The 21,041-nt window shown below is 45.6% G+C and overlaps 1 protein-coding gene across 5 annotated transcripts in view; it reads left to right on the top strand.

Moving 5' to 3' along the window:
* The window catches only part of SORBS1 (sorbin and SH3 domain containing 1), a 252,779-nt gene that overhangs the window by 110,460 nt on the left and 121,278 nt on the right, over positions 1-21,041 (top strand). For 3 of the 5 annotated variants that reach the window (XM_025396195.1, XM_025396193.1, XM_025396192.1), the window contains 4 exons: positions 11,723-11,777; positions 15,378-15,443; positions 18,219-18,314; positions 20,349-20,477. In XM_025396195.1, the coding sequence (XP_025251980.1) occupies positions 11,768-11,777; positions 15,378-15,443; positions 18,219-18,314; positions 20,349-20,477 (301 nt within the window). In that variant the 5' untranslated portion in view covers positions 11,723-11,767. The remainder of the gene's footprint in view (positions 1-11,722; positions 11,778-15,377; positions 15,444-18,218; positions 18,315-20,348; positions 20,478-21,041) is intronic. The other 2 variants (XM_025396196.1, XM_025396194.1) reach the window with 1 other exon arrangement.

Below are 21,041 nucleotides of genomic sequence, written 5' to 3'. Positions count from 1 at the left end.
AAGACGGTGTTTACAGTGTTTCGTATTACCTTTTTGGTAGGTTAGTATATATTCAGTTACAAGTTCAAAACTTCTTAAGGAAAATAAGCAATTCCTGAACAAACCAGTGTTATGAACTGAAGTATTTAAGTTATGTGTTTGCAAAAGACCCAAAGTCTTTTTACTGAATGGAGCCTCTGTTCCCTCTTTCCTGAGCATGGTATGGGTCTGTACTGCAGATGTCTGTATAATATATGATGTGGTAAATACATAGCCTCAGGGATTTTGTGGTTTAAAAGAAAAGTTGAGAGGGAACTGTGGATTGTCTGTAAGAGCAGAGCCCTCTCCTGCCATATCAAACCCACCCTGCTTTCCCATTTTCAAGCTCTTAACAGACTGCTTTTCAGTTTTTTAACATTTTTTTTCCCAGCCATACACAGTACTTCTTCATCTCCTTTGCCTACATTGTGGACTATGGCCCAACCTGGATTCTCCTGAGAATCCAAAATGCTTTCATTCATGACCTCTCACTGGTAGACATTGTATAGCCACTGCTGCAGAAGAAAAATGGCTTCTGTGTTCTGGGCTTGCCTTTATTATTTTGAGGTTATGTATTTATGATTTAAACAGAGTTAAGATGTCTTGCTTTTATCTCATGAATTTGGGAATCTGCCCTATTTTGAGTTATCTGGATTGTCTAAGGAGAAGGCTCCAAATGTGCTGAATGCCACAGTTAGACAGCTTTGTTTTGGTTCTGTAGACACAACCATATTTGGGAAACACAAATAGGCCAGTTTTTGCTTTTAAGACTTGTCTTGGTTAACAACGCGTGTTTTAGAAACTGTGTGTGCCCGGAGTTTTACATATAAAGGATTTGAGAAGGAGCTCAGGGCTCTGGAATGCCATGAAGTGGGGTTAGAAGCAGGGACTTGGCAGTGAGCAGGCACTGGGAGCAATGGGGGTGGTTTGTGTGTTGTCACCTGGCAGCTCCTGCTGACTATTTTAAGATGAAATGTTTTGGTGCGATTGCTTCTTTAGGAAATCTAGCTGAACAGTCGAGTCCGTTTATTGCCCCTTCATCCTCCTAAGGAACTTCATGGGAGTAGTTTGGCTTCATTAAACAAAAGCAATCACTGATGATGAATGTTAGAATCCCACAAGTTCTGTGGAAGATGGCATCAGGTGGCTCTGCCATGTTCTAATGGACATGACTGTCAGTGGCATTTTTAACTTCTCTCCTAGAATTTTTTCTTTCAAGTTCTAAATATTACACAATTGCATATCAAATGTCATGTAGGAGCTAAAAAAAGATACTTGTCATTAGAAAAGAAATGTATTATAACCACATTATAAACAGTTTGGAAAATAGAAAAAAAAAGTTACCCATAATTCCATGCTACCACAATCACTATTAGAATTTGGACATATTTTCTTTTAACTGTATACATGTGTTTTGCCTATTATGTAATTATAATAACAGAGCCGGGCACAGTGGCTCATGCTTGTAATTCCAGTACTTTGGGAGGCCAAGGTGGGCAGATCACCTGAGGTCAAGAGTTCGAGACCAGCCTGGCCAACATAGTGAAACCCTGTCTCTACTAAAAATACAAAAATTAGCTGGGCATGGTAGTGGGTGCCTGTAGTCCCAGCTGCTCAGGAGGCTGAGGCAGGAGAATCGCTTGAATCCAGGAGGTGGAGGTTGCAGTGAGTACAGATCGTGCCACTGCACTTCAGCCTAGGCAACAGAGTGAGACTCCATCTCAAAAAAAAAAAAATTGTAATCACATATGTCACACAGACTTATACCCTTCTTTAGTCACCTAATCTTATGAGACGTCTTTTCCCATGTTGTATGGTCAATGTTAGTTTTTCTCATAACTGTTCAACAGTCCCCCCAGTGGGTATGTGGTCAGGTAATTAGCCCCTCTGTTATTGAACACCAGAGGGTTTCAAGGCTTTCACTGTTACTAATAAAGCTATGGTAAACATCTCTGTATGTATAGCATTATTGTCATTCAAGGTTCTTTCTTTAGACTAGATTCTCCTAAAGCACAGGGGTATGAGGTGCATAGCTCTTGGTGTGTATTGCTGAAGATAATGATAAAAATGTAGTGTCATTGGCCGCGTAGGAAAAAGCCAATGTCTTTGCATTTGCCCACATTATTAGTTTTAAAAAAATTTTGGACTAATATAAGAAGTAGAAAAAATGGTTAGTCATTATTTTTTTATATATATAGTTTGTTTGTTTGTTTTGAGACGGAGTGTTGCTCTGTCGCCCAGGCTGGAGTGCAGTGGTGCGATCTCGGCTAACTGCAAGCTCTGCTTCCCAGGTTCACGCTATTCTCCTGCCTCAGCCTCCTGAGTAGCTGGGACTACAGACACCCGCCACCATGCCCAGCTAATTTCTTTGTATTTTTTTTAGTAGAGACGGGATTTCACTGTGTTGGCCCAGATGGTCTCCATCTCCTGACCTCGTGATCCGCCTGCCTCGGCCTCCCAAAGTGCTGGGATTACAGGCGTGAGCCACCCCGCCCGGCCTATATTTTTTAACTGGTTGGGTTAAGTAAACGTTTTCTCATAGATTTGTTTATTATTTGCATTTTGTCTTCTGGGAATCATTTCTTCATGTGTCTAAAAATATTTTTCTTGGCAATTAGTATGATTACATTAGATTAAGGATATTAACCCGTCATTTTGTTTGCTGCAAGCCATGCATTTTAATATGTTAGACAATGTAATATATCATTACAAATTATCTCCTAAATTCTGTTGTTTGAAGCTCAAATAATACTGCATTTATAAGACTTGAAACTGTTTGGGGGGCTGAATTTGCTTATTGGGATGGAAGTCAACATTTTATATTTATTTAAAGGCTCCACTCAAGTATTTTAAAATGATTGCAGATTTATTGGTGGTGAATGTTCTAGCTCCAAATCTGCCCCTTCTCTGGCATGAACCTGGAACGAAAGTTTGATGTTGATAGTGGAGTTTGGGCTTGGGCTTTCTGAATATTGTGATCATAAATAGGTCTTATTAAAATGAGTTCTTGGCTAGGTGCAGTGGCTCATGCCTGTAATCCCAGCACTTTGGGAGGCCGAGGCGGGTGGATCACTTGAGGTCAGGAGTTCAAGACCAGCCTGGCCAACATGGTGAAACCCCATCTTTTTTTTTTTTTTTTTTTTTTTGAGATGGAGTCTCGCTCTGTCACCCAGGCTGGAGTGCAGTAGCCAGATCTCAGCTCACTGCAAGCTCCGCCTCGCGGGTTTATGCCATTCTCCTGCCTCAGCCTCCCAAGTAGCTGGGACTACAGGCGCCCGCCACTGGGCCTGGCTAATTTTTTGTATTTTTTTAGTAGAGACGGGGTTTCACTGTGTTAGCCAGGATGGTCTCGATCTCCTGACCTCGTGATCCGCCCGTCTCGGCCTCCCAAAGTGCTGGGATTACAGGCTTGAGCCACCGTGCCCGGCCGTGAAACCCCATCTTTACTAAAAATACAAAAATTAGGCAAGGTGGCACGTGCTTGTAATCCCAGCTATTTGGGAGACTGAGGCACGAGACTCACTTGAACCCGGGGGGCGGAGGTTGCAGTGAACCGAGATTGTGCCACTGCACTCCAGCCTGGATGAGAGGTGAGACTCTGTCTCCAAAATAAAAGAGTTCTTCATCTTCATGACTTTATATGGGGATCAAAACCAAAACTATTTCCAGCCAGTGTGACTACAGAAAATAAAATAAAATAAAATAAAATAAAATAAAATAAAATAAAATAAAATAAAAACTAGATGAAAATAAAAACCTTTAGTTTTTGTTGAACCAGTGCATCTGGCTATTGGGATTGGCCTTAAATTTGGGGAGATGAGGGAAAGGGCATTAGTGGGAAGCAACAAGATTAAAGGCTTAGAAATGGGAACTCTTATCATAATTCAGTAGGAATAGCAAGTATGGTACATGTACAGTTTAGGACTCATGGGAGGATGTGAGGGAGATGAGACTGGAAAAATAACTGGGACGTGATCCTGCAGGGCCTTATGGCACATTATATTTGGACTTGAATTTTTAGATCAGTGTTTCCAAAAGTGTGACATTTGAGGTGATTTTAGAAGGTATGTCCATGAACTTTGGGACATTTTGGTATTTACTCATTCCTTGATTCTCTCTCTCATTGGGCTCCCATGACACTTAAGCCAGATTGCTAGCAGAAGGGTTATCTCATTGTGTTACATTTAAAAGGGCCGTGTCTGCCACCCTACAACCCTGTGATGGCCTCAAAGACAGCAATCCTGTCTGATCCTGTTGGCCCCCACTGGGCCAAGCACTTTCCTGGATGCAAAGTAGGTACTAAAGAATTGTTTTTGAATTGTATCATCAGGCCTGTGTTTTAGATATAAAACTCTTTCCCGGAAGCTTTGCTGCCTTTCCCTTGCCCGCCATACTGCCCAGCCAACCCCTCTGAGTGTATAGGAGCCCTGTGGATTTTTTTTCCCCGTTGAAATTTGACCCACGTTGAAGTGAAAGCTGGGGAGTACATAGGTGGGTGCCAGCACAGTGGCTGGAGGGGGCTCATGGAACCTCCTTCCAACACAGCTGGAAAACCAGGAAAATGGGCTGGGTAACCTACATAGACGCTTCTGGTTCTAAAGAAGTGAGCATGTAGTTGAAACAGAATAAAGACCAGCTTAGGGCCCTCTGGCTCCCTAAACTCCTGAAGAACTACAGCGGCCCTGTTCTAGAAGGATCCTCATGGCCCAATGTAAATCAGTTCACAGTGACACTTAGAAATCAAGACCGGAAAGTGTGGGGAGGAGGAAGGAGTTAACTGTCTTAAATGCAGTGGAAAGATCAGTGAAGCCCGGACCAGTGCAGAAACCGTTGGACTTGGCCATGCATGTGCACTGGAAACCTTTCTGAAGGCCATTTCAGATAATTGGTTAGAACGGAAACCGAGTTGGAGGGACTCCAGGAGGAAATGAGAGGATGTGGAGGATGGCCTTTCTGATGTGTTTTCCTATTGCTCCCTCTCCAGAAACATTGGTCTTTTTACAGAAACTTCGTGCTTGTTGTGTTCTGAGCTCCCAGGAGTGTCATGGGATTCTAGACTGAAGTTAATGTCAGGGTCAAGTTTATCCCACTTTCTTCCCCTTGAAAGGAAGTATCAGCGACTCAGTGTTTATCCTTTCTGGCTTCTGAAGAACCTTCTGCACCCTTTGCAATAATGTAGAGGGTGCATTTGAAGAGAAATGACATTAATAGAGATTGAGAAGAGAAGGCGCTGTTGAAAAATTGGAGAAATGTGGCTCTGCTAGTGGATCCGCAAAGTACAAAGAAATAAGGCCAAGCATTTATTCTGGGGCTCTGTGCGCTGTCTCTGTTCTTTTCAAGCTGTTGGAAGTAGCTGTACATATATAAAATCAAGTCCCAGATTAGATTTTTTTTTTTTTTTTTTTAATACAGGGTCTTACTCTGTTACCCAGGCTAGAGTGCAGTGACGCGATCTTGGCTCACTGCAACCTCTGCCTCCTGGGTCCAAGCGACCCTCCCACCTCAGCCTCCAGAGTAGCTGGGACTACAGGCGTGCACTACCACGTGTGGCTAATTTTTGTATTTTTGGTGGAGACAGGGCATCCCCATCATGTTACCCAGGCTGGTCTTGAACTCCAGACTCAAGCAGTCTGCCTGCCTCGGCCTCCCAAGTGCTGGGATTACAGGTGTGAGCCACGGCGCCCAGTATCAGACTGGGTTTTCTTTTTTTTTTTTTTTTTTTGGAGACAGAGTCTTGTTCTGTCACCCAGTTTGGAGTGCAGTGGTGTGAGCTCAGCTCACTGCAACCTCCGCCTCCCAAGTTCAAGTGATTCTCCTGCCTCTGCCTCCAGAGTAGCTGGGACTACAGGCGTCCACCACCATGCCTGGTTAATTTTTGTATTTTTAGTAGAGATGGGTTTCACCCTGTTGGCTGGGCTGGTCTTGAACTCCTGACCTCAAGTGATCTTCCCACCTCGGCCACCCAAGGTGCTGGGATTATAGGCGTGAGTCATTGCACCCGGCCCAAGATTGGATTTTAAAGCTAAGGCATAACCAGCATTTTGTACAAGTCGGGAGCTGGCTCCCTTTTAAGGAGCCACAGTGGAGTTAAGGAGGCTCTTGGCTATCTTGAAGGTAAGACTCTGAAGTTAGGTTCTGAAGGTTAAACAGGGGCGAGAAAGGCCATGACTGAGCACCTCCTGCATGCCCAGTGCTGAGGATGATGTAGTTTTTCCTTTCCAGATATTTACAATCTATTGTTGGGGATGGGGGAGCTATGGAGGCAAAACACCATAGAGCATAGGAGAAGCTGGAGCATGCTGGCTGGGAGATTTAAAGGCTCTTTGTTTTCCAAGAACCTTTGCAGGACCTTGAATTCATTTTTACAGACATACTCAATTTCTCCCTAGTCATATATCCCTAAACTATCCATATAAGGACCTTCTTTCCTTTCCCAGCAACCAACCCATATTTAGTTGATTGTTTTTCAGCTGGAAGCATGAGTATAAATTTGACTTTTTAGTAATTCATCACTTTGTGTCATCAAAACTTGTCTTAGTATAGGGTCCTGGAATTGGCGGGGTAGGTGGACAATATGGAAAGATTAATTATCTGGATGCTTTCTTAACGACTCTGGCCACTTCACATCTTGTTCTTCTCATGGAATGTCTGTGTTGATGCTGTGGTACTTGGACCAAGTACGGCAGGTCCAAGCAGCTCAAAGCGTGGAATGGCGGTTTGACCCCCCGCTGGCACACCCAAGCTGTAACACTGCATAGGCTCCTGCAACTCACTAAGGGAATTAACTGCCCACTTGTAGTTGTCTGATTTTGCCACTAGATGGTACACTGTTCGTCCTTTTGGCTTTTACCCAACGGTGCCTGGCTCATTTGGAGGGGGGACTTGTAAGAGACATTCCAAAGTCATGCCATCATGTACTCAACCAAATCAGGCTCTTTACAGCTTAGTTTTTAAATAAATATTAAGTGTTAGAGGTTTTTTATGTAAAATAAACTCTCAAGTTCTCATCTGATTGTAATGACCCTTATTACCTCTAAATAAACAGCAGGGACTAGACTATGATTTTCAAAGCTTTCAGTGTTCTGTTCAAGCTCAGTTTGTGTAGTTTCATGGATGCATCCTCACTTCCCAGGCTCTGAGCACTTAAGGTTGTAGAGACACAACCAGTGCCAAGCCACTTGGGATTCAGATCTGGTCAGCCTCATGTCAGGAGACAGGAATGAAGATTCTCCTCTTCAGATGAAACCTTGGAGACTTCTCCCTCCCATCTTCTACTGGTCAAAGTTCTTGGGTGGCAGATAACCAGAAACCACCTCTGGTGAACTCAAACTGAGAAGGGATTTATTGGCAAGATCTTGGGTAGTTCACGGAGTTTATGGAAGGTTGGAGAACTGCACTCAGAACTGGGGCAGGAATTCCAGGAGGCTGAGCTGGCTGGGATCAGAGCCAGAATCAGGCCCTGGAATAGTCTGGATAGGACGTTGCTGCTGTTGCCACCACAGGGGAGGACTGGACACGGGGCACTGTCCTTGGCACTGCTGCCATTGCTGCAGTTCCTTTTCTTCAATCAGCCCGTTCATCCTCAGCACTTTTAATTTTATTTTGAAATGTCCTTGTTTGTTAGTGTCAACTGCTGGAGATTTAATCGCCAGAGTGAACACACAACAGAACCTGCTACTCAAAAAGTCCTCGTGTGCAAGAGCTGGTACTCACCTGTGCATTGTCATTGTCACGTACTATCATCATACTAGGTCTTAAAATATCAAAGTAGTCTGTTAACACCCAGGATCCATTCGCCTTCTACCCTCTAACCATCCAGCCATTAAATGGTTAATAGCAGGCACAGGGAGGGGCCTCCCAGAGAGTGCTACAACTGGTGTCTGCTCCAGTTGGTAGACATTTGTGGCAAAATGATGGTTAAATATTTTGAAGATTATCTCTGACCATGTCTATTTTAGGTCAGTTTGTAAGTAAGAGGGGCTGACACTTAGAAGTTAGTAGTTTCTATATTGAGAAATGTGAAATGTGCAAAGGGCGACCTGCATATGACAGTGATTACTCATCATGTATGAGTTGAGGTATCCCTTTTTGTTTGGTTCATAAGACATCTCCATTCATTCCTTCTCCAGCCTAAGAATGCTGTGTGCTTTGTACTTGTTTTTTAAATTAAGATGAATTAAGCTATACAAAGGAAATTGGTAAATGGATTATGGAGTGTTATTACAATGAAATACAGCCATTAAAATGATGGATATGCTGACTATGTAGAATCCTAGAAAAATGTTCATGAAATATTTGATTTAAAAATTAGAACACAAAGCTGTCCAGATAGCATGTTTACAGCAGTGTACATGCTATTTATGTATCTAGAGGCTAGAAAGGACTCCTAAAAGAATGAAAATAGTTTCAGTTAAGATAGCTTCACAGTTGAATCAAGAAGATTTCTTCAATACTGCTTTAAAAATTGAGGAAAGGACAGGTGCAGTGGCTCACACCTGTAATCCCAGCACTTTTAGAGACTGAGGCAGGAGGATCGCTTGAGGTCAGGAGTTGAGGCCAGCCTGGGCAATAGAGAGACCCCATCTCCAAAAAATAAAAATTTTAAAAATTAGCCACGTGTGGTGGTGCACAACTAGTCCCAGCTACTTGGGAGGCTGAGGTGGGAGGTCTGCTTGAGCCCAGGAGGTTGAGGCTGTAGTGAACCATGATCACACCAGTGCACTCCAGCCTGGGTGATAGTGCAAGATCCTGTCTCAAAAAAAAAAAAAAGAAAAAAAAAGAAAAAAAAAATAAGGAATAAAAACCTTAACATAATACAATTGCTCATGAAAATTATTTATAAAATAAAAGCATTTGGATGGTATCACAACAACCCTTTTGATCCTGGGAGACAAACTAAGGTATCAAAAAATTAGGAATGGAAAACATGAGGACATACAGATAACAGCAGGTTGTGTGTTTCTCAATTGAAAGAACAGATGTTTCCACAGCTTAGAAAACTGGCTGTGTAGACAGCTACTGAAGGTCATAGATAGTCTCAGATGTATTTGACAGTGACAGAGGCAAAGTTACTGCTGATTTGGGCTGCAGAGATGGACTTAGGATGATTTCCTTTTCATCCCTAGCATTCTACTCTGTTAATTACAAGGACAGTAAGCAAAGCAACCATCCAGAAAGGAAATCAGTGTCCAACTTCAGCTTTTTTTAAAAAAGAAGCTAAAGCATGTCTCCTTTTGCAGACCTTCATACCGTATCTTCATATCCCTATTACAGAATTTGTGAACGGGAGCTTTCCTCTGCATCATTGCTTCTCACACCTTAAAATGCAAAGAGAGCACCTGGAATTTTGTTAAAATGCCCATTCTGATTCAGTAGGTACAGGATGGAGTCTGAGCTTCTGCATATTCTTTACTTTTTTTTTTTTTTGGAGATGGAGTCTCACTCTGTCACTCAGGCTGGAGTGCAGTGGCACACACGAACTAGGCTCACTGCAACTTTCGCCTCCCAGGTTCAAGCAATTCTCCAGCCTCAGCCTCCCGAGTAGCTAGGATTACAGGCACCCACCACCACACCCAGCTGATTTTGTATTTTAGTAGAGACAGGGTTTCACCATGCTGCCCAGGGTGGTCTCGAACTCCTGACCTCAGGTGAACTGCCCAACTTGGCCTTCCAAAGTGCTGGAATTATAGGCATGACTCACCACGCCTGGCCGCTTCTGCATTTTCAGTAAGCTCCCAGCTAATGCGAATGCTGCTGGCCTGTGGACCACACTTGAAGTATCAAGGTTCTGCATATCCCAAGGACTTGTTTTTCAGATTGTGTGACCTTCAGATGTGTTCAGTAAGACTTTATTAGTTGAAGTATGTACAAGACTTGTACTTTGAAAAAACTATAAAACATTACCAAGAGAAATTAAAGAAGACCTGGATAAAGGGAGAGATAGGTCCTACTCATGAACTGGAAGACTCGATATTGTTAAAAATGTTAGTTTTTCACAGATTCAACACGATTCCAGTTAAAATCTGAACAGACTTTTTTTGGTAGAAATTGATAAGGTGGTTTTAAACTTTATATGAAAATGCAAAGGACCTGAAATAGCCAAAATGATTTTGGAAAAAAAACTCAAGTTGGAAGACTCACTGTATTAGGCCATTCTCGCACAGCTGTAAAGAAATGCCAGATAGTGGGTCATTTATAAAGAAAAGAGGTTTAATTGGCTCACAGTTCTGTAAGCTAGCTGTACGGGAAGCATGGTGCTAGCATCTGCTCGGCTTCTGGGAAGCCTCAGGAAGCTTCCCATCATGGTGCAAGGCAAAGGGGGAGCAGGAGTGTCACACGACAAGAGCATAAGTAAGGGTGGGGGAGGTGCCACATACTTTTAAATGACCAGGTCTTGTGAGAACTCGCTATTGCAAAGATAGCACCAGGCCATGAGGGATCCACCCCCATGATTCAAACACCTCCCACCAGGCCCACCTCCAACATTGGGGATTACATTTTAACATGAGATTTGGGCAGGGACAAATATCCAAACTCTATCACTCACATTGCCTGATTTCAAGGCTATGTAAAACTATAGTAATCAAGACAGTGAGTCATTAGATAAAGACAGCTCACTGAAATAGAAGAGTCCAGAAACTGACCCAGCCATATCTAACCAGTCGCTTTTCAGAAGTGTTATGCTAAACAAGAGAAGCCAGACGCAAAGAATTACCTATACTATGATACCATTTATATAAAATCCTGGAAAAGGTAAAACAATAGTAACAGAAAGCAGATCGGTTGTTAACAGGGACCCGAGATGGTACTTGGCTGTAGAGATACACATGGGAACTTTTTGGGGTGATGGAAAGGCTGTATATTGTGATTGCAGTGGTGGTTATAGGATGTATATATTTGTCAAAACTCATCGAATTGTAAAATTAAAATGGATATATTCGGTTGTATGCAAACTATAACTCAGTAAAAGATCTAGATATATATTAGGGCATTGTCAGTACAATTTAAGCTTTCTTTGAGACCCTACTAAATTAAGGGGTTATCTATTTGAACATCAGGCATTGGTTCCCACCTCCAGGCGGTAGAGCACAGTGCATAGGAACGTGGGCCAGAAAGTCAGGCTGTCTGGGTTCCAGTATCAGCTCCTCCACTGTGGCAAGCACACAGCTTCACCTGTCTGTGTCTCGGTTTCCTCATCTGTGTAAACTAACATGATATTAGTGCTTACCTCCTAGGGTTGTGAGGTCAAATGCATTAATATATTTAAAGCATTTAGAACATTTCCTTGTGCATAGTAAGCTATGTATAAGCATTCAGTATGATCAGTAAGTTCTCAAATCAGTTTGTGTCGTGATTTTACCTCTTTCTCCTAAAATGTGTTTTTTCCCTTTCCTTTACCCTCTCTTTAAACCACGTGCACTCATGTAGCTTGAGGTTTTTTTATAGAATGTTAGAGCTGAAAGGGATCTCGGATAACATTAGCATCAAGTATGGGCAACAAAACTGAAACCAGTGAGGTTGAGTGATGTGCCAAAGGTCACAGTAATATGTGGGTGACCATGAACCAGAAGCCTGGCCAGGTGACTCCTGGTTCAGCTCTGTTTTATCAAGGGTTACAGTGTTTGCATTTTTAATACTAACCATTGGGATTTATCGCGAACCTGCCATTCATCAATTGCATTGTGTGGTGTTTGTTTTTCTACAGAGCAGTTCAGAGCCCCAGTTGCAGACGACTTGTCCTGCCACCACCATGAGCTCTGGTAAGTCATTTTAAACTCATCTTTCTCTCATCTACCAGACTGGGCCGTTTACCCAGATTTCCCACACACCCCGAAGGCCCCACTCTGGCATTATATTTTTTATTTTTTGCAAACTGGGTGAATGCCAAAGCTTTGTCATAAGTTGTCATCATGACTATCATCACCTTCATGGTTAATGATTTTTTGAGTGCCTACTACTATTGCCAAAGAACTGTGCTATACACTTTACATGCACATTAGCCCTCTCTTTATTGAGATGTAACTGGCGTACTATAAACCACAGATATTTTAAGTATACAATTTGATAAAATTTGACATATGTGTACACCTCCATGGCATTTCTTAATCTGAGTGACTGCAGCAAAAGTAAACTGAGTGGCCATAATTGCCCCAGGATGTGAACTAATCTAATGCTTCCTTCATCCAGGCTAGTAGAGCAGTCTGCTCTCTCTTTTGCTTTGCCTTTGGTAGTAAAAGTCAAGACCTAAAGAAATAATCAGTTTTGAGTATTTTTAGTTTTGAGCTGAGGTAGAAAACGTGGGTTAGGGAAGACAGAGATGGGAACAGATCCCTGCTCATCATGCAGCCAAGAGCTGTCAGCTTTCCAACCCAGAATTGGAGCAGAGAAGTTTCCATCTGGAGATTAAGCCCCACCTAGGCTACTGAGCATGCCCTGGAGCCTCCTGAGACCTGCAGGTGGGGCAGGCTGTGGGGTGGGAATATGACCATGTGGATATCTCATTCAGGGGTCTCCCAATCCTGCAGTATTTCGTGAGTGTTGTCAGTGACCTTTGTGGATTAAAAATCATCCTTTTCCATTTATTTGCATACAATATCCTTTTAGCCAAGTTCTGAGCAGGACAGTATGTAGTTAAGACCTAGGAAGGCTCTGGGTGGAATAGCTGAGGCCCACACCCTGACGTCTTTGCTTACTGGCTGCATAGTCTTGGGCCCATGGTGGACCCTTCTCTGCATTTTCCTCTGCAAAATGGACATAATAAAAGCCCTAGTTCATTGGGATTTAGTGAGGATTAAGTGAGGCAATGCTTTTATTTATTTTTTTTGAGACGAGTCTCGCTCTGTCACCCAGGCTGGAGTGCAGTGGCATGATCTTGGCTCACTTCAGTCTCTGCCTCCTGAGTTCAAATGATTTTCCTGCTTCAGCCTCCTGAGTAGCTGGGATTACAGGTGCCCACCACCACGCCTGGCTAATTTTTTTGTATTTTTAATAGAGACGGGGTTTCACCGTGTTGACCAGGCTGGTCTCGAACTCCTGACCTCAGGTGATCTGCCCCTCTCCGCCACCGTGCCTGGCCTGAGGCAGTGCTTTTAAAGTGCTGGGCTCTGTGTCTAAGGCATGGCAAGGGCTTCATCTTTGGGCTCTTACTGTTATGAGTTCAGAGTTCCTCCCTGCAAAGCCGGGGACTTGGCTTCTCAGCAATTCCTTGAGTGCTTTTGCTGTGTGCGAAGAGGCCGTGCACCTTTTCCACTCTAAGCAGGCTCAGGTACTGCCAGTAGCTCCTGCTTCATAACTCATTTTTGTCTCTTTGGCTTTTTGCTTTTGTTGTCATTTAAAATAGGCCATGGTGTTTGGCTTTATTTTGTTTTAAACTTTTTCTCTGTAGCCTAAAGCTACTTTCTCGTCCAGTGGCAGAACTGGCCTAACTTTGGTTTACTCCTCTTGGCATTAAGGGCCAGAGAAGGAGGAAGGGAGAGGCCTGGAAGAAGGGTATGGGTGTGGAAAAGCCCAGGAGACTTCTCCCCAGAATCTCTCTCTCAACGTGGGGGATTGGAAGGAGGCATTGCCTAGGAAGAGTTCAGAAACTCTGGAGCCTTTGACCCGATGATCCCACTCTTGGGAATTTCTATCTTAATTCCAAGGAAACAAAGATATCACCCACATGAAGTGGGGGGTACGAGTAAGTACGTCATGTGTATTTACTTGATGGAATATTACGCCGCTATTAAAATGGTCATTAGGAGAAAAGTAGCTACATGGGAAATATTTGTTTTAATTGCTAGTGGAAAGAGCAGTGTAAAAATGGTGGATTCTTTTTATTCCAAGTTTGGGCTGGGCTGCTAGTCACCAGGTGATGTGCTTTACCTGTGTGATCTTGTTACGTTCTCCTGGAAAACCCTCACAGGTGGGGCGTGGTTTGCCACCCTCATTACACAGATGGGAAAACTGAGGCCCTGAGGGGTTAATAATATGGCTGGGATCACTCACCTAGTGTGTGCTGTGGCTGAATCAAACTCAGAAAGCTGGACACCAACATTGTGTTGCAGAGGTTTGAGTTTCGGGAGATGGAGTTACTAATTTTTAAATACCTTTCCAAAATTTCAAGTTGGGTTGTTACATGTAATTAAAAGAAAGGAAGAACATGGGGCTGGGCCTGCTGGTAGCTCAGAGGCTGCCCCACACTAGCCTGGGGAGGCATGGAGCAAGGCCTACAATCACAGAAGGAACTAGAGCAGGTGCTTGGATTTCTGGCCTTCTCACCAGCACCCTTCTTCCACCCATCTCAGAAATCACAGCTCAAGGAAGACTCTGACATCTAGAAGAATTAGCCTTCACCTATAGGTGGGTGTGGGCAATTAACAGGCCACAGCCTGTGAGGCCAGCATGGGGAAGTCCAGGCACCGGGTGGGGCAGTGGCCCTGCTCGTGTATGGCCACTGGCAGCATCCAGACTGGCCTGTCAGTGTGGCTTATAGCAGGCGACCCCCATTTTGGGAGGCTGATTTTAAGTTAAGGGCCTAGGTAAGGTGACTTAGGTCTCAGCCTAATGAATTACAGGGGTGTGGGACTAAGCTTCAGTCCCAGCATTTGGAGAAATAGAATATATGTATATACATATGTATGTATGTATGTATATATCAGGAAACCCAAATGTTTATCCCATTTGGGGAGGAAGAAGATGAGCTGTGAGATGGGCAGACCAGAGTTCAAATTTCAGCTTAGTGATCTCGGGCAGGCCTGGAATCCTCTCTGCCTCAATTTTCTTATCTATAAAATAGGCATTCCTAACTCCTAGTTCTGGAGGTCTGGGTCTTAAGGATAAAATGAGATGCTAATTATGCAGTGCTAAGCATGGATCCTCAGACCTGGGCAAGTCAGTGTTTAAAAACCCATAGCTAGTCGTGATTATGTTTGTAGCTTGGTTAACTCTGGGCTTGGAGGGGTTCCTTCAAGCACACATGTCCCAGGGCGACAGGGCCTGCTGGCCTGCCGGCCTGCCTTCCTCGGCCTGCCTCTTTCTATTTTGGGATGGGGACCTGGGTGGGGCTTAGGCTGCAGGTGAGCAGGGATGGTCTCAGCTTCTGTAACTGAGCAGAGCTCAGGAAAGTCTCAGCCAACCCAGAGGACATGACATCTGAGGGGAGCCCCAGGGATGTGTGGAATTTCCATCAGGTGAGAAGGGAGGATGAGGCATTCTCGGCAGAGGGCCTCTTAGGAACCGAGGCCTAGAGGTCTGAAGGTATCTGGGCAGGACCCCTCTGCTTCCTCCTGAGTCTGACCCCAGCACCTTCTGCCATGCAGGACTCAGTAAGTGCTGGGGCAGTTGACTCACAAACTTCATGCTCTCTTTCTTTCTTGCAGAATGTGATGGTGGTTCCAAAGCTGTGGTGAATGGCTTGGCACCTGGCAGCAATGGTCAAGACAAAGGTAAGGTTCTTGGAGAGAAGTCTGGATTGGTACTGGAAAGCATTTCTAAAGGTGTGGAGTATGTCAGGCCGGGGCCATCCCATCTGCCTGGTGCAAACACCGTTGGCCTAACCAAGCCCTAAACTGGGGACCTGTTCCCTACACTGATTTGCTGAGACCTGGAGCCTGTTCTTGCATTTCGGGAGTCTGAGGCTGCCATTTTCCCACTGTGAGGTATTAAAAACTATCCCTAGCACACAAGGATGCTGTGAATGACAGATCAGGCACATGGACCAATGCATACTTCATGCCTGGTACAGATGGCATTTATCAGCCTGAAATATCCCTTGCTCAGCCTTTCACCTTCACCTATAATAAACAGTGATGTGTTCACAGTCCTGACCCTAAGGTAAGAGCCTAAATCATTAAAATAAATTATTTCGGTGGCATTAATTTAATGCACATCCTCTCATAGTTTCAGTTTTTAAAAATTTTAGGATAAAAGATTTAAATGTGAAATGAATGATGGATGTGATGAATGACCTTTGAGGTCCTGCTTGGCCTGGAGACTTTCATCCTGACCTCAGTGTGGCTGTGCAGATAGCCTGGCTACGGGGCTCGTGGTGCCACTTTTACTGAGTGGTGTGATGGACCCTCAAGCTGGAATGACAAGGCATGGGTTCAAGTCCCAGCTCTGCCACCATGAACAGGACATCTTGAGAGGCCCTTTATCTTTGTGGGTGTGGGTTCCCTTATCTACAAGATGAGGGAATTTATGCTCTGCCATATTTATTTCTGCTTCAAATTCAGAATTGGAATGAATGCTCATCCAGCTAAATTTTATGGTATACAAGAGGAAGGGCCAGAATACTCGCATTGGGCATTTAAGTCAAGATGCATCTCAAAGAATAATTTCAAACAATTTGGCATTTTGATCTGTGTAATTTCCATCTGGGTCAACAGAGTGTTTCTTTTAAGACAAGGCAAAGTGTGAACTAAGAGGAACCAGCCGTAGAGGGTATGTCCAGAGACTAGGAGGGGCTGGGGTACAGGGCCCAGGTGGTGTGGGGGTGGGTTCCTTGGTGGCCGGAGGGGACCTGCCATGTTCCTGTTCTTGCCTCCCTGCCTGGTCGCCCGTCTGCACCCATGGTGTGGGGCCCTGGACAGTCTCGACCAAGTTGCACTTAGGGAACTGAGGGGCAGTGCCTGTGGAGTGGCTGCAGGCATGTGTTTAGCATCCAGTGAGGAGCATGGAGAGGGGTGGGGGCCCTATTAGTTTAAAACCTGTGGAGTCATCGACCCCATCCATGTGCACTCATTTATACAAGAGACTTAAGGCATGTGGGGGAGGGTGGCAGGTGGAGTGGGTCCCATTCTCTCCTTGGTGAGACTCACCTTTGTCTGCAAACAAGCAGGCAGGGGTGACCTGAAGGGCATGAGAGTGGCCTGAGGTCACTGAACCAGAGCTGGGATAGCTGAGCTCCAGTCTCAGCCTCTCTGCTTGAGAACTGAATGAGCCTGAGCAGTTCGCTGAGCCTCTTGCTTCTTCCTCTGAAAATGGTTACAAAAGTCTCCCCCAAGCCCATCTCCCAGGTGGAGCAGACAGGAAGATGCTGTGAGAGCACATGTGTGTCTTAATCCATGCAGTAGCGTCGTTAGCAACCTAGTCATTAATGACCAGGCGCCGTGTGACTGCCTCATGCCTCAGGAGGTGAGCTGACAACAGGATGGACTGGAAGGCGCACTGTCCCTGGCCGACATGCCTCCCTTCTGTTGCCTTGACAGGCTCACCAGTGCTGACTCTGCAGTGGTGGTCTTGTTCCCAGACAGCCCCACCCGCTGTGTTTCTGTAGATATGCGGCCACAGTTGACTCTGGCACCTTCACACAGAGCTCCCATCCCTCTTTATGTGCTGCCCTTAAAGGAGAGGATGAGGGGAGGCCTCACAGCAGGCTCAGTGTAAGGAGAGTTAGGGGACGTGCCTACCATGAGATTACAGAATCTGGGCAGGCAGGGAGCCCAGAGACCCTGCTGATAGATAAGTTTGAGCACCCAGGATGTTTGAGCGGTGGCCTTCACTGTGTCCCAGGCAGGCATCCCTGCTCTGCCTTAGCTCAGCCGGGCATCGGGGTCCTGGGCTGTGCACTTGGGTGCTGCCCCAGAGACTATATATGCGCTTGGACACTTGGCACCTCCTGACCAGGAAAGGGTGGGTTTGAGCAAGGCCATCTGCTGTTTAACAGATGGAGGTTCTGATTTGCTTGGGGCCAGAGGGCTACAATTGTCGGAGCAGGCACAAGACCCCAGAAGTTATGCTATGGCGGAAGTAGCTCTGATGGCTGAAGGGACCAGGCAACTCACGATCTTGTTCCTTCGTTCTTGCACTCATCTGCAGCCCATGGGCCACCGCCCTCCTCCGCGGAACCCCCTCCCCAGCATGCTCCCAGGAGGCCCTGTGGACCCTGAGTGCTCTCCCCTTCCTCTGTTTGCCAGCCCATCTGTGTGCCTCCGTAAATCTTTGTCCAGAGCCTTGGCAAGCTCCTGGTGTGGCAGGAGGCACCGATCAACACTGACCAGCTGTATTTGGGTGATGGTTGGAGGGGAGGGGTCTGTTGTCTTGGCCTAGAACTCTAAAGAGAGAAAGCAGGTTATTTTTAATTACTGCATCTACTGCCCTTTGTATTGTTCTTGTTGTGTGGGCGACTTCCTCCTATTGTCCCTGCCCAGTTCCTCAACTGCCTGAGTGTTTCCCAAATGTTCTTTCTGGATGCACCATTTACCCTTTTGTGTTTTCAGCAACTGCCGACCCTTTACGTGCACGCTCTATTTCTGCTGTTAAAATCATTCCTGTGAAGACAGTGAAAAACGCCCCAGGCCTAGTTCTCCCTACAGGTATCTCCTTGGGTCGGTTTATTTTCTGTAATTGTGAGCGGGTCATGGCATGGTTTTCCTTTCTTCTTTTCTTCTAACACGCACTTTGAGCTGAATCGTTGCATGTTTAATAGGCATTCCATCTCACTTCCTCAGCTTGCTTCCTTACTTCCTCTGCGTACGTGAATGTCTGTGTGCGTTTTCCTGGGAGCCAGCGAATGTGGGGAAGAACTGAGGACAGAGGGCTCGCCCCTCTTTTCTTTAGGAGAAGGGTCAGTCTGGAGGCTCAGCTTTCCCTTTGGGACGAGTCTGAGGTGCATGGACATTCTAGGCTCTCCCTAGAGGTTTCCAACTCCCAGTACTTTAGCAAAAACTGCAGTCTCCCTGAGAATTAACCTGGTGTCACAGAGAACCTCTGAACGACTGAATTTGAAGCAGCTGCCTTAGGTGCCCAACCTAGACTTGCCTCTGATGCTCACCGGGCCATCCCAGAGCATCCCCTATGCCTTCCCCAATTTTACCTGCAGCCCCTTCCTGCCTCTCCCCTCCAGGGGGTGGGGGAGTACGGTTCAGATGTCAGCTCCGGCTCATCGCTTCCTTCTGTACAAAGTGGGACACACGAGGCCTACACAGTACTTTATCCAATGGTGCTTTCAGAAGTAACTGGGCTGTGTGTCCAGGAACCTATGGATGGGCTGCATCCATCAGTGTGCCCCTCATCCTTTTGAAGTGACTATGAACCAGTTTTCCCAATAGTTTGGTGACATCAGTCACTTAGCCTCTTGATAGAGTTGGATAAGTCAGATGCTCTCCAAGGCTGACACTTGCCCTGCCACACATTGTGCGTTTTGTGCATTGCGTTCAATACAAGAGGTGCTGACGAGGCAGGTCCATTCTCTTGTCTAACGTTAATGATCATTCTCCCTGAGTTGTTGGAAGTGGGCTGCTGGTGTGGAAAGCAAGGAGGGAAGAGGCTTTGCTTCTCTCTGCCCTCGGACAGGAATGGGGATGAGTCGGGTGTCTGAACTCACATCCTGCCCAAACGCACACCCTGAACATCAACCTGTAATCCTAATTGTGACAATTTTAGGTCAGGGATCTAGGCTGTGAGCAGTCTGAAAACAAAACAAAACTGTGGCGTTCTGCATAGCTCAGCTGCACAAAAAGAAACACTCAGTACGTGTGCCTCCCAGAACTGTGTGGTCTGCCCCGGTTCCCTGCCTCCGTGACTGATTTCCTGCAGGATGGCATTCAGATCTTTTGAAGCGTATTTTGAAATCTTTCTCAAGGAAACTCTCGAAGTTGACCCGCGTCTGTTATTAGGCCCTAGTGAAACTGTAGGAGACACCAGGACCCTGTGAAGACAGCTGAGGCTCGGTGGACACTGCTCATTGAAGGATTTAGCCTTCCAGGTCGTTTTTGTTGCTGTGCGTTTTCTTTGTTATGTTTGAAAAGTGAGGCTGTCACTCATGAGCTTTCTTGCCAGGTAGCATATCCTTCTGTCTCAGCATTTCGGGAGTCTTGACTTGCTAATCCAAGGAGATTTGCTTTTCCTTTTCCCACTGGAAAACTGCAAGGAGTAGTTGTTCTCCATGGAACTGCCCCCGCACCCCCCCCAGCTTCCTTAGTTGCCCACTTGGTCTTCAATGAGAAGAATGGTCTGGAAGCTTGAAACATCTTTCATAAACTCTTTCTTGAACTGTGCCTTACTAACTGGTCAGAAGTCGGCTCACCAACCTAAACTTCATTTAATAAAAGGAATAAACCTGCTTTCATTTTGAAATGTTTTCAGCTGATATTATAACTCATCCATTTACTCAGAACTCACCATTGCCACCATGTTCCCCTAACTTCCTGATGCACAGTAAACCTCTGAAAACTTGCCCCTCTCCACCACCCACAGATTAATTTCATTGACCACAAGTGTTCAAAGACTTCGCGTGGCTGTAACCAGGTTCATCTCATTCCCCAGCTGTAACAATTTGCTAACCAACTGTCCTTTAATCCTTCAGGAGTCTTGGATTCAGTCTTCAATTTTGGACCTTTTCTTTTCAGACATGGATCCTACAAAAATCTGCACTGGGAAGGGAGCGGTGACTCTCCGGGCCTCGTCTTCCTACAGGGAAACCCCAAGCAGTAGCCCTGTGAGCCCTCAGGAAACCCCGCAACACGAAAGCAAACCAGGTGCGCTGAGGCTGGGGAAGATGTTCAGAGCCACGTGGGAAGGGCGGGAGGAGGCTCTGGTGTTTTTGCTCAGGAGGGTGTGAGTTCATCAGATAACTCTGGGTTCTCTTAGGGACCCCTGGGACAGTCAGCTCCTTTGGATGGGTAGTGGTCAAAGCTTCAAACTGACAGTCATGTGCTGCGGGTGAAGGCACAGCAATAACCACCACTTTATGTTAGCTTTGACTGAGCAGGTCATCCTGTGACAAGAGCCAGTACTCTGCAGACTGCACTCAAGCAGACTGAAATAGCTTAGGGCATAGGGGATAAGCAGTAGGATGGGCTAGAGGTTGGGCTTCTTAGAGCTCATCCCTGCTTCCTAGAGGTTCACTGTGACCTGTCCAGGCTGGGCTGGAGGTGCAGCCAGGGGAGACTGAGAAGTGTGGATGACTCGATGACCTTGCTCCCGGAAAAGCAGAGGTGGGCAGGGCTCAGGCCTGAGATGATCACCAGCCAGCTGCAGGAGCAGGATCAGGAGAGTAGTTCAAAGGCCCAGTGTAAACTAGGAACAAAGGGAGATCAAAG

Source organism: Theropithecus gelada, chromosome 9 (assembly GCF_003255815.1).
Source record: "Theropithecus gelada isolate Dixy chromosome 9, Tgel_1.0, whole genome shotgun sequence".
NCBI lineage: Eukaryota > Metazoa > Chordata > Mammalia > Primates > Cercopithecidae > Theropithecus > Theropithecus gelada.
Note: the sequence above shows the minus strand (reverse complement) of the source record. Positions and strands in the feature narration are given on the sequence as shown.